Source organism: Babylonia areolata, chromosome 3 (genome assembly GCF_041734735.1).
Source record: "Babylonia areolata isolate BAREFJ2019XMU chromosome 3, ASM4173473v1, whole genome shotgun sequence".
In the NCBI taxonomy this organism is placed as follows: domain Eukaryota; kingdom Metazoa; phylum Mollusca; class Gastropoda; order Neogastropoda; family Buccinidae; genus Babylonia; species Babylonia areolata.
In genome coordinates, this window is record NC_134878.1 from 17,101,741 (window position 1) to 17,114,184 (window position 12,444).

General features: G+C 38.7%; 1 protein-coding gene across 2 annotated transcripts; it reads right to left on the reverse strand.

The window, feature by feature from the left end:
* Positions 1 to 2,558: 2,558 nt before the first annotated feature.
* Positions 2,559 to 10,657, reverse strand: LOC143279783 (myosin regulatory light chain 12B-like). Of its 2 annotated transcripts, none has more exons than XM_076583939.1 (5): positions 10,546 to 10,657; positions 9,216 to 9,422; positions 6,038 to 6,199; positions 4,269 to 4,336; positions 2,559 to 3,769 (listed from the first exon to the last, which is right to left on the reverse strand). In XM_076583939.1, exons 2-5 carry the CDS (start codon positions 9,397 to 9,399, stop codon positions 3,668 to 3,670), a joined length of 516 nt encoding a protein of 171 aa, XP_076440054.1. In that variant the 5' UTR covers positions 9,400 to 9,422; positions 10,546 to 10,657; the 3' UTR covers positions 2,559 to 3,667. The 2 variants fall into 2 exon arrangements, with proteins under 2 accessions (XP_076440054.1, XP_076440053.1); XM_076583938.1 differs by lacking the exon at positions 10,546 to 10,657 and adding an exon at positions 10,301 to 10,324.
* Positions 10,658 to 12,444: the final 1,787 nt, after the last annotated feature.

A 12,444-nucleotide genomic window follows, 5' to 3' on the forward strand; every position in this document is an offset into this window, starting at 1 on the left:
AAAGCGACATGTATTTTTCATGAATCTACCCAGAATAATGTGTAGACTCTGAGCTCGGTCAATTGGGTTTGGGCGGATGAGAACACACACAAAAAAACCCTATATATCTCAGCCATCTGCCATTAGGCCTTTTATGTATGTTTTTTTCTTATCACTCTCAGGATCAGTGTGCAAGTCAGGTTTTTTGTTTGTTTGTTTGTTTGTTTTTGTTCAATTTTAATCAGCAAACATGTACACGCACAAACAAACATATAAAGACGTGTACGTATTGTCATTTGAAAAATAAATGCATATTTTCTCCTCTTTTTTCTATCTCTCGTACCCATGAAAACATCTACATTCCGGTTGAAATTCCGAATTAAGCCTAATAATGGCCACAACCCTAGGCAACAGGAGACAAATTGTGGGAGGAGTACATGGCTAAAGGAATTAGCCGCTGTGTTGAGAGAAGCCCTCGGTGAGCTCTGGTTGGAACAAAATCTACAGTCTGATCATACTTCGTTAATTCAGTTGAATCGAACAAGGAGCCAACCAACAAAACCATCTTTGGCATCGGATTTCTCAAGATGTATAGCGTACATTTCAGTTTTACAGCCATTCAAACGAGAAACCCCAACACTTTTGCCAGAATTATATTCCATGAAACACCACCGAAAATGGAGTATGGCGGCCTACATGGCGGGGTAAAAACGGTCACACAAGTAAAAACCCACTTCTGTACATAGTGTGAACGTAGGAGTTGCAGCCCACGGACAAAGAAGAATATTCCATGAAACGCTCTATCTGTTTACACAATGTGGATTGTTCTTTCGGGGGTATTCCTTTGCGGCAAAAACGACAGATGTAGGAATGAGATGCCGAAAATCGCAACGAAAGCTGATTTTCTTTGTGTTCAAAATCACCTGTGAAATGTCATGTCTGACGTGGTTTCCCTCTCCTGCACAATGGTGTGTGTGTGTGATTCTTTTTCCCTTTATAATCTGACAGAGAGAAAGTGGAGATGTGGGACATTAAGAGAAACAACAAGAGAGATACACACAGCCCGAAAAAGACAAACAGAGAAGCTGAAAATGGAAAGGATAATGTATGTCATCCCCGAACATCATTTGTCAGTATCAATACAAAGCTTGTGCATGCATACAAACACACAAAATCTGTGCATACATGTGCCATGCTCTCAAAAAGTTGTTAATGTCGCTTTGCAAAATGTGCTTGAATAAACAGTGTTTTATTATTTGTTACATACAGCAAATAGATTTGTAATTCCTCAGTACAAATAACATGATTTAAAAAAAAAAATTTTTTTCATGTTCATCCTGAAAGATTTTTTTCAAACCCATTTTATAACTGTATGGTGCCATTTTGACCACTTCATGGTATGTAATTTAGGATGCAAATCAAGTATTTGTTTGGTATGAAAAGTCAGCACATGCTTTGTGTGTGAAAATTTGTGATTTGGTTATAATTTATATTATTTTAACTTAATTTTTGTGTTTTTTTATTAACATGTATCTTTAACAAGAGACTGAGATACTAGCTCCCCTGACACATTTATAATCTACAACTACTAATTTATCTTTCAGTATGTGTGTGCATGTGTGTGTGTGCATGCCTACTTGTATACTTTGTGTACTTTTAGCTCGTGTGTTCACATGCGCGAGTCTATGTAATAACCCTGAGTTTCAGCTGAGTTGTCTGTGTGTCACTGTGTGTGCATGCACGTGTGTGTGTGTGTGTGTGTGTGTGTTGTAAACTTTAACAAAATAATTTTATCTGAAAATGCTTTGTCTGTCAATACCAAATTTGGATTGAACATTACGAAATAAATATACTTTCCACTCATACCAGTTATAGATTGTGTCTTCCAGATTAATCCACATTTCTGGATTGCTGCTGCTTGTATGCATGAAGTGCTCACAAATATGTCAAATAAGCCACCTGACAATTGTTGCACCAACTGATCAGGCATGAAAGTTTCAGTTTCAGTTTCAGTAGCTCAAGGAGGCGTCACTGCGTTCGGACAAATCCATATACGCTACACCACATCTGCCAAGCAGATGCCTGACCAGCAGCGTAACCCAACGCGCTTAGTCAGGCCTTGAGATGAAAACGTAGCCTATACCATATTTCATAAAAATGCTCAATTTCTTTTGAAATAATGGGGCTCACAAGCACTCATCTGCATGAACATTCTTACTAGCATGTGCACTGTAACTTGGGACTACAACTACAATGAATAATCCACTCAGAGGATGCCATTCTTTTTATAAAATTAAAAAACCACAAAAAAACAAAACAAAAAACACCAACCAACCAAATAAGCAAAACCCACAAAAAACACCAACCAACCAAACAACAACAACAAGAAAACAACAAACAAATGAGCATAAAATAAAACCTAACTGCCTTCATTTATAGAGCCTGCAAACAGCAGAACTCATAAACAAATCTGTAAACCAAATTAAGAAAAGGCCCATCATCATCAAAGAAAACACAGGATGTAGATTTAAACATAATCTGGAGCACAACAACCAAAAAGGAAACACATAGCAACACATTTTTTTTTTTTTTGTACACTTTTAATTGCATAAAGAAAGCCATATGAACACCTCACAAGCTCATACTTTTTGTGTTTGGTCCATTTCATCAATGAAGTTGGTCTGATGCTCAAAGAAAAATAATACACATATTAGTACAAAAAACATTCAAAAATTAAAACAGTAAGAAAGAACTCAAATTGTGATTGAAGTGTAACTCACTCCCAGGAGAAAAAAAATCAATTTCACTGGAAGATTTATTGAAATCCAGAAGAAAAACAACTTTACGAATGTAGTTGCATTCATAGTAAACAAACATGCTGGAATGTGAATATATGAACCAGTAATGTCAAAAATAAGAATATTGTGTAACTGCTAATGAGCTAAAAATCTACTGTGTGTCTCTATACCCCAAGCTTATCTCTTCTTTTACTTTCAGTTAAGCTCTAATACAATAAAATACTCATTCCATTCACTGTCAACTCTGCCTTGCTTTCACAACTAGAATCAACCATCCTTCTATATCAGTTCATTAACTGCATTATTTGTGATTGCATTCTGTTTCTGAATAAAGAGTTGAAACATTTAAACAAATAAATAAGAACCAAAACAGCCAAAGAGCAATCTTTCTTTAAAAATCACTTTCCATTTTCTCAACAAAAAACACACACAAAAAAGAAACAGTATTTTGTGCAAGCACCAACAAACTATGACTACTGACCTCTGAAAAAACATGTCAGTTCACATTATTCAATGACCCTTTATCCCTTACATGGGAATCAACAACGTTCTTGTATAACCTGTCATTCATTAAAATCACCATTTTTCAAATTTCAACATTCATCTATCCTTGGATAAACATTTCAACATTCCCCACCTTTCCTCTCCCGACCCCCACCCCATAGAAGACAGTTTTCTATAATACTTTGTTTATGTGTTATAAAGCCAACAATCAAACTTGTTGCTTTGAGAGAAACATTAACAACACTTCTGAAAGACTACCTGTCCTGCGTAATGATTATAACAATGTGTAGATACACAATATAAAATCATATGTAAATGGTTTGCAGCAGCAAGGTATGTACATGTACGCAAGCACTGACACATGCAACAGACACAGTCCTGGCAGCCTATTCGTCAGCTTCTTTCTTGCCGTACTTGAGGATTCTTGTGAACTCCATGTAGTCAAAGTTACCCCTCTTGATCGGTGCATCGCGGAACATTTCATCAACCTGAAAAAGAAGGGGGGAAAAAAAGAGAGGAAATCAGCAACTGTTCCTCATTTTCACACTTACTGTGTTTGGAGAAATGAATCTTGTTTTAAGTCACTGAAACACACACACACACATACACAAAAAAAAAGCCAAATAAAGCCCATACATGCTCACATAAATAACCCCCCACGCCCCAAAAATAAATCCTGCAGTTTAAATGTTAAGAAAGGCAATAGCGGTCTTAGAAGAGTACAAATGCTGCACAGGACATTTTTATTTTAACTATCATCGACGTACATACATACGTACGTATCCATGAGGATTACTGCACACCATTACTCCAATGCTATCAATGCACATGCACACCAACTTCATAAGTGCACTGACTGATAATCATATGCAGATACATATTGTACGCTCACTGTGTGATTACATTTCTGAATTTCCATGAAACAATCCCGAACATGAGAACAGGGCAGTCGGACTGACAGACAAACAAGGCAGCCTGAATCCTCACCTCATCATCTGTGAACCTGTCACCCATGGTGGTCAACAACTCTCGCAATCTGTCCTCCTGAATGAAACCTGCACACACACACAATGTCATTCCCTACAATGTCAAGGCAAACTCTTCCTGCATTCTGGAAAACTAATGATTTGGGAGATAAAAAAAAAGAAAAAAAAAAAGAAAAAAAAAAAAGAAAAAGAAAAAAAGCCCCAGACTCCAAATTCCAACTGATGATTTGGGTGATTTAACAAAACAAAAACAAAAAAACACACACACATACACACACACATACAAAAATACATACCTAACCATTAACTACGTAACTTATGATATACCCATTTGTTTATGATTGCTCCAGTTGCTGACATACGACTTGCCCTGATCGTTTTGTAAACAAACCATTTAAAAACATATACACTCCTGAAACTGTGAAAGTATTAGTACATTTCTATCTGTTTGGCATATACATAAAATCCTCATCTTTCTTCAAAAGTGTAAGCTTATCAATCAGAAAGCACTGCACATTTTTTCTGTCCCATCCACACACAGGAGAGCTGATTGCTGCCCTTGGACTGTTGAAAGCCCAATCAGATCTGGCTCAGAATAACTTGATGTTGGTTTCAGGTAGGAAATATTAACACTGAAGTGCAAGTGTGTGGAAGTTGAGGCCACACATATCTACATCACACTAATATCCACAATCCACAATATCAAGATACTCAAAGTCAAAAAGACCAACTGTGTGGGGCTTATTTATAAACTGATTAAAAAAAAAACCTTATTGTTTTGATATACAAAATCCTTGATTTCAAATCACAGATGAGTCTGATCATTATCTGAGTTTATCAGCAGTCTGTAATTTGAAGAGGTATTGATACACAGTCTGCGATTGGCTGCTAGTTACCATGCGGTTGACTGCAAATGCAGCAGTTTTGATGGACAGACTTTATACTTCAAAGCAGATTTAAAAACATGATGCTAAATCTTTTTCTTCTTTATTTTTAATGTGGTAAATTAGAAGGAGAAATTAATATAATTAAAAAAAAAAAAAAAAAGGAAACAAAGTATACATTGGAAACGAAATATAAACAAACAAAACATAAACAAACAACTGGCCATAATGTAAGCAAACAAATGATATTATTATTAATCAGGAGAGGACAAATATTTCCCAGTTATGTTTGGTAGAATTCTGTTAACTTAAGACTTTTTCAAAATCTGATTATCTCCCATTCTTGCCATGCCAAACTACTGTAAACATTATCTCAAATTATCAAAGGGAAATATTTCACAGGGAATCAGCTTGAAAACAGAAATGGACAAAACAGGTTTGGAACTACTTCTAGTTATACTTGACAAATTCAACCCAATTGGAAAAAAAACCAAAAACATATGAAAAAACAACAATAAGAAAAAAACAAAAAAAACCCACTGCCAAATCCACGCAAAGTGGACTTAGTAATCTTAGACACACCAAAAATTCAAGAGTCAATAAATTTTTTAAAAGTCTATTTCAGTATTTCATAAAATGTGGCATAAAACCTGACATTTTCTTAGCCTACAATGACAATGACATACACTGAATATTGCACAAGGACACGTCCACCTCTAAGAATACATGTGTATGATATCACTATTGGAGATGTATGCACTTGCATGAATATTATGTGTGCAAGTATGACTAATTCATGTCCATATATATGGGTGTGTATCAGAACACATGTATAACATGTCAACACGGGCACACATAAAACTTCACAAATGTCTCTTAACTGTACCTTTTCCTTCTTCATCGAAACAGGCAAAGGCATTCTTGATGACATCTTCAGGATCGGTGCCGTTCAGCTTGTCACCAAACATGGTGAGGAACATGGTGAAGTTGATGGGGCCTGGTGCTGCGTTCATCATCTCATCCAGCTGTGCCTCTGTTGGGTTTTTACCTGAACACACAGTCCACAAATGGACTGCACTTCTACACACGTCTTGTTCATAGTGTCCAATGTATACGTTGACTAATTCTGATTTGTACACATTTTATTCAACTCTCCAAACTGCCAACTACTGCCATTACTCTGCAGCACAATGTGTTACAACTGGGATTTGAATTTTTTTTTTTTTAAACAACCAAAAAACAACAACATTGCTATGGCAGTATACAATGGTATTTGATTATTAAATATATGTTATAAATACATATGAATGTTCATGTTCTTCTTGATCAAATTTAATTATTAAACTGGTCTGAAGCTTGTACTTTTTTTTTCTCTCTACCTTCACAAATACTAATTTGTTAAATCTAAGAAATTGATACCCAAAATTATTTTTGAAAGAAAAAAAAACAAAAAAACTTTCTAAATAATTTTTTTTTTTTTTTTCATAATTCTAGTTCAGTTTGGTTCTGAGACAATTATAAAAGGGTGTATTCATTCTGTAAAAATATATAATATTCATAAGGAAGCTTTATCAGCTCATCTACTTCAGGTGGAAAAATATGTCCAGTTTAAGCAGTTCAGTGCCAGAATTTTGTACCCAACAACAACAACAAAATGTTTTCTCCCCTTGCAAGGCAATTTTGATGATTCAAGGGAAATAATTCTTAAAATTGCAGTTCAAAATCTATTGGAACTACAGAAGAGTAAACATTTTTGTGAAGGAAAATGAATATGGATTCTGAATCTGGGTTTCCCCACCAATTCTATTTCCAAGTCTATTTCCACCTCTACAGAATGACATCCAAAAAGAAAAGGAACAAAATGCAGCTGGAAAAAGCGTACTTATTGTCAGATTACATCTGTAGAAGTAAACAAAACAGGTAATATGTTTATGATAATAATCACAATGCTTGTAGACATGTAAATGAATAAATGTTCAAGCACTGACAAAGGTGGATTCAGACAAGATACAAAAAAATCAATCATGTTCTCAGAAACTGAGCAGTCAAGCTTTTCTTTTTGACATCTAAGAGCATACCCATTTTAGAGGGGGAAGCTCTTTGATGATACTCCTCCCCTCCTGGCTGCAACTGAGCCAAAAAGGGTCTGCTGTGTATCCTGCATCCTCTACAAAGAAGTCGGTCAACTAATCAATGATAAAAAGTGTGAAAAAATAAAAATGTGATTCCCATTCCTTTTTGTTTCATGAAAATTGTGGATATTGCCTGTTGTTCATTTCCTGCTAGCTAGATGACCACTGTGAATGAAGTTCACTGATGGTCATTGCCCCGCCTCCTTTCCATGCCCTCTGTCTGGTCTTTGACCTATCATTTTACACCACTCCTCTCTCTCTCCTCCCCCTCTTCTCTGATCTCAAATTGTGCGAATGTAATGCCCCATAACTGTCAGTCATTGTCACCAGCTCAAATCTGATGTCTGTTTAGACAGGTGGGACAAACCAATGTGTCGAATATTGCTGTCAGTTTCATCACTGTCTTTGTCATCTCGTTCAAGTCCAAACCAATCATCACACAAAATAGATACATCTCTCATTGTTATTACCATACATAACCATCTGCATATGTGGAGTGATGGCCTAGAGGTAACGCGTCTGCCTAGGAAGCGAGAGAATCTGAGCGCGCTGGTTCAAATCACGGCTCAGCCACCCATATTTTCTCCCCCTCCACTAGACCTTGAGTGGTGGTCTGGATGCTAGTCATTCAGATGAGACGATAAACTGAGGTCCCATGTGCAGCATGCACTTAGCACATGTAAAAGAACCCACGTCAACAAAAGGGTTGTTCCTGGCAAAATTCTGTAGAAAAATCCACTTCGATAGGAAAAACAAATAAAACTGCACACAGGAAAAAATACAAAAAAATGGGTGGCACTGTAGTGTAGTGACATCTCTCCCTGGGGAGAGCAACCCAAATTTCACACAGAGAAATCTTGTGATAAAAAGAAAACCAAAAAAACAACCACCAAAAAACACCAAAAAAACCACAACTGGTCTCTTGACTGGGACCACTGTCCTTTTTTTTTTTTTTTTTTTTTTTTAACAAAGTTTCTGACACCCATTTTGCATTTGATGCAAAGCCACTTTTAACCCACATAAAACTAACTGTTCATTGAATCAAACTCCTATGAAGGAAAAATCAGAATAGATGCAGGACATCAGTGGGCGTCTTGTAGGCACTATGGCAACATTTTGTTTAGGATTTAAACTGATGTCTTTATATAGTTATACACACTATGGATTTAAAAAAATCATTTAGTACAGTAAATAAGTGCTTAAGATCAAGCTGGACATTTTCAAACAGTTCTTTGAGTGGAACTGGAAAAGAAATTGAAATCATATCCAGACAACCAAAGCTCTTGAAAACAGTTTCCTGAAAAGAAGAAACGAACACCCAGGAAGAGATAATAATAATAATAATAATAATAAAAGTATTTATATGGCACTGAATCTTGTGCAGAGACAAATCAAAGACACCAGTCATTCACACACAAGCAGAACTCTATTTAGAAAAAAAGAGATCTAATTCTAAGATAACATAAACTTCAATATAAAAAACAAAGTGAAATATCACACATACTGAGTAGCAAATCAGCACAAGTACAATGGTAGTTTCACACAGTATTTGTTGCGATTTACAAAATGAACTTTCATATTACTTTTTTGATTAACTAAAGTACACTTTTAATTAAGTTTTAAGTTGTAGTTTAGTCAGGGTTTCATCTGTGCTGACCAAAAATCAAAACCATTATTAAGACTCCCCCAAATAATCCTATCATAATGATAAAATGCTCAATGATGAGCTTCCTTTTGTCTTTCTTTGATAATGACACTTTCTCACCCTGTGCCTGTTGTTCAATTTTGGTGACATTTTCTTCAACAAAAAAAGTTCAGTCTTGTCACACACACACACACATTCCACACACAAATGTATACCGATGAGAGAGAGATAAATGGTACTTGGTAGGAAAGAGAATGGAATGACAGAAAGAGAGAAAATGGCCTCACCAAGTGATGCAAGCATGTCTCCTAAATCCTCCTTGTCAATAAAACCATCACGGTTCTGGTCGATCATATTGAAGGCTTCTTTGAACTCCTGGATCTGGGACTGGTCAAACATGGCAAAGACATTGGAAGTCGCACGCTGGGCGCGCTTCTTGGTGGTCTTCCCCTTTGCTTTGCGGCTGGACATTTTGCTGGTTTGTGTGGACACGTCTGTAACAGAGCAATCCTATGACAATAGAAGAAAACAATGAGATACTTTGTGAGCCCCACCATGGCTACCAGTTTACATAAAAAGTCTATTTACATCAGGAGGCTATTTTACCTATGATGCCTAATTGCTAACCTACTAATACTTAAACTGTACAAGGGCACCAAGTGATGTGGTTAGGTGAGAGAACTTTTCAAGTATATAACGAGAACAGCAAAAATATTTTTTCTTTTAAATGGGTATCCATGGGAAAAAATAAGTGGAGCAAAACAATGAATAAGAAATGTGTTCTGACATGAAATGCATAGCCATAGTGCCCATACATAGTTCTAATACCACAACATGTCTAGTTTCAAATTGAAAAACAAATCTGTGGGCTACAGTTACTGGGTCAATGCAAGAAGATTTTGTTTTTTTTCAATGCAAGTTCCTTGGCAATAAAAAAAAAATTGCTGTTCCTGTGCTGCAAAATCATTCATTCAGTGAATGTAAAGTTATATATTCAAAATGCAACATGAAATAAAAACTAAAAGAGTTACAGCCTAAGTTCAAACTAAAATTTGTGAAAGACATTCAATTTAATTATATTTTAACCCTTTGCCACACCTTAACTGCATTTAGTCCACCGGTCTCCAACTTAGCCTCCCTCCCCCTTCTCCGTCCCCACCCTTTTGACCCGATAGGTAGACTGGTCAAACGGACTACGAGAATGGTCCGAAGGCTTGAATGCAAACAGACCTGAAAATAGTTGGCATAACTTATTTGAACTTAATCCAGAACACAATGCATAATGTACAGACCCCCCCCCCCCTCCCCCACAAAGACTGGGTCGGCGAACTCTTATCAAAGACCGGTTGCATTGTATGCGGATGATTCATACAACACATCGTTTGTCTGATAGTGATACACTCCAATGCACGACAAGAATCCGACTCGGAAGTGGCAGACGAGTCCTGTGCGAAGTTGACGGTCAACTGCGAGGATCGCTCGCAGTAAGACAATGGTTTTCAAGATGTAATCAGCAAAACGCCATAACTCGCGAGTACATGCAAAATGCACACCATAATTAGAGGCAAAACACTCCCTGAAAACTGTTATTTTCGAAATCATTATGCACAAGCCCACCTGTTTCAAACTGGTATGCTGTCAGCTCCCCTGCTGCCGTTCCCTTTCCTTAGCGCATGCGCACTATGGTCAATGACTCATTTCCGGGGAAATCCTGGCACATAAATTCGAAAGTAGCAGGTATTGTGTTGTGCCGTTTTATATTTTATCACAACATATTTCTCTGTGTTTGATTCGAGCTGCTCTACCCGGGGAGAGCGCGTCGCTACAGTCACCTTTACCCCCTCTCTTTTTCCTGCTAATAAGTGTATTTGTTTTTATCTGTGTGTCACCGACCGGACCAGAGTACCGGCCGGCCGTGGTGTCGGTACTGATTACTAGTGTCCCATCATTGATCTCATGATATATAATAGCAACAAAGGATGAGAGGTAAGGTATACAGTCATCGACTGAATGTGTCCGTTGCGCCAGTATCGATCACGAGGGCCATATTACACGTGGGCTAAAATGGTAAGCACATGCTTGGATGCCACAGACTCAGCCGGTGGTGGCCGCAGTAAAGTAAGTGTCAAGAAGAGCCCTTGAAAGCTGAGAAACACCGATACTGGTCGAAGTAACGCCCAAACTGGTGTTTGTAGTGAGCACGCCCTCTTACCTCAACATCCGGCAGGTCTTTGCTAATTTTTGCCATATCTCCTAGTCATTTTATGCATCCAAAACTGTGCAGAAAACAACTAACCAATGCCGGGTCTGAAGAATGGTCTGAGAGCTCGCGGTTTCACGGGCCCCCTTCCCGAGTTGTTCACTGAATATTAGTATACCTACAATGCCACAACTGCAAGCAGACTGCGCGCGTTGCGGGAGCACTGACTTTCTGGTTTGACTGGTTAACCACTGAGACGTGTGCAGTTTTCAGGTAAAAGAACCGAACGCCGCCGGGCTCTGAACCGGGCTCAGTGGAATCGACGCCGGTTCAGTTGCTACAGATAGGGGCTATCCAGTTCAAGTTACAGTGTGTCACCTGCAGTGTGTGATATAAATAAGTACCATTGACACAACTATATAATTCCACCCCTCTTGACACACTGAACCAAGTCTCCCCCTAGTTTGGAACACGGATCTCTGGCCTCATTGGACGCCGGGTGACTCACAAACATCCGGGACCGACTGACCCACCCCCTGGAGCAGTACAACGAAACCTTCACCAGAGAGATTGAGTTCCAAAGCAACTGAGTCCTGAGCAATAGACCTTGATTAATAAAGGGCACAACGACCTGTTAAACTCAACTTAGCCCACACATGATGTATGTTCGTAATTCGGTGCCGCGGGGCAGGTGGGACACGTGGGCGACATGCCGCATGGAGTCTTTTTCACTTCATCTCATATTCGTCTTCTCTGTGTATATCAGCAAGTCACGTCTACCCCCGGCTGTTTCCATAGCATGTTATGTTTGTGCCTGAATTTCTCATGTATTGTTTTAACAGCCTGTGTGCTGTTCCGAATATGTGATTCAGTGTAAGTCAATGGCAGCGCGTGTCACGGTACTTGTCAGTGTGTGTGTGTGTGTGTGTGGGGGGGGGGGGGGGGGGGGGATTGGGAGTGGGGGGAGGGGGGTGGGTGGGGGGGGGGGGCGGAGAGGGGTCACAGTGTGTGTGTGTGTGTGTGTGCGCACAAACATATATGCCGGCATGCACTCAAGGCCTACAAAGCGCGTTGGGTTATACTACTGGTCACACATCTGCTTAGCAGATGTGTGTGTGTGTGTGTCTGTGGCAGTGTGCCCGCGCGCCTCGCGCGCACATGTATTTGTTCCCAATTGCAAGACCGGCTTTTGATGTGTGTGTGTGTGTGTGTGTGTGTGTGTGTGTGTGCGCGCGCGCGCGCACGTGCATTTTTTTCCATTTTCAAAACTGGCTTTTGATTCGCGCGCGCGCGCGCGCGCGTGTGTGTGTGTGTGT

Coding starts and splice junctions, on each gene's coding strand:
- LOC143279783 (XM_076583938.1), bottom strand. Junction 6,200..9,215: donor AGACATGCTTGCATCACTTG/GTGAGGCCATTT, acceptor CTGTGTGTTCAG/GTAAAAACCCAACAGAGGCA. Junction 4,337..6,037: donor TTTCGATGAAGAAGGAAAAG/GTACAGTTAAGA, acceptor GTGTGTGTGCAG/GTTTCATTCAGGAGGACAGA.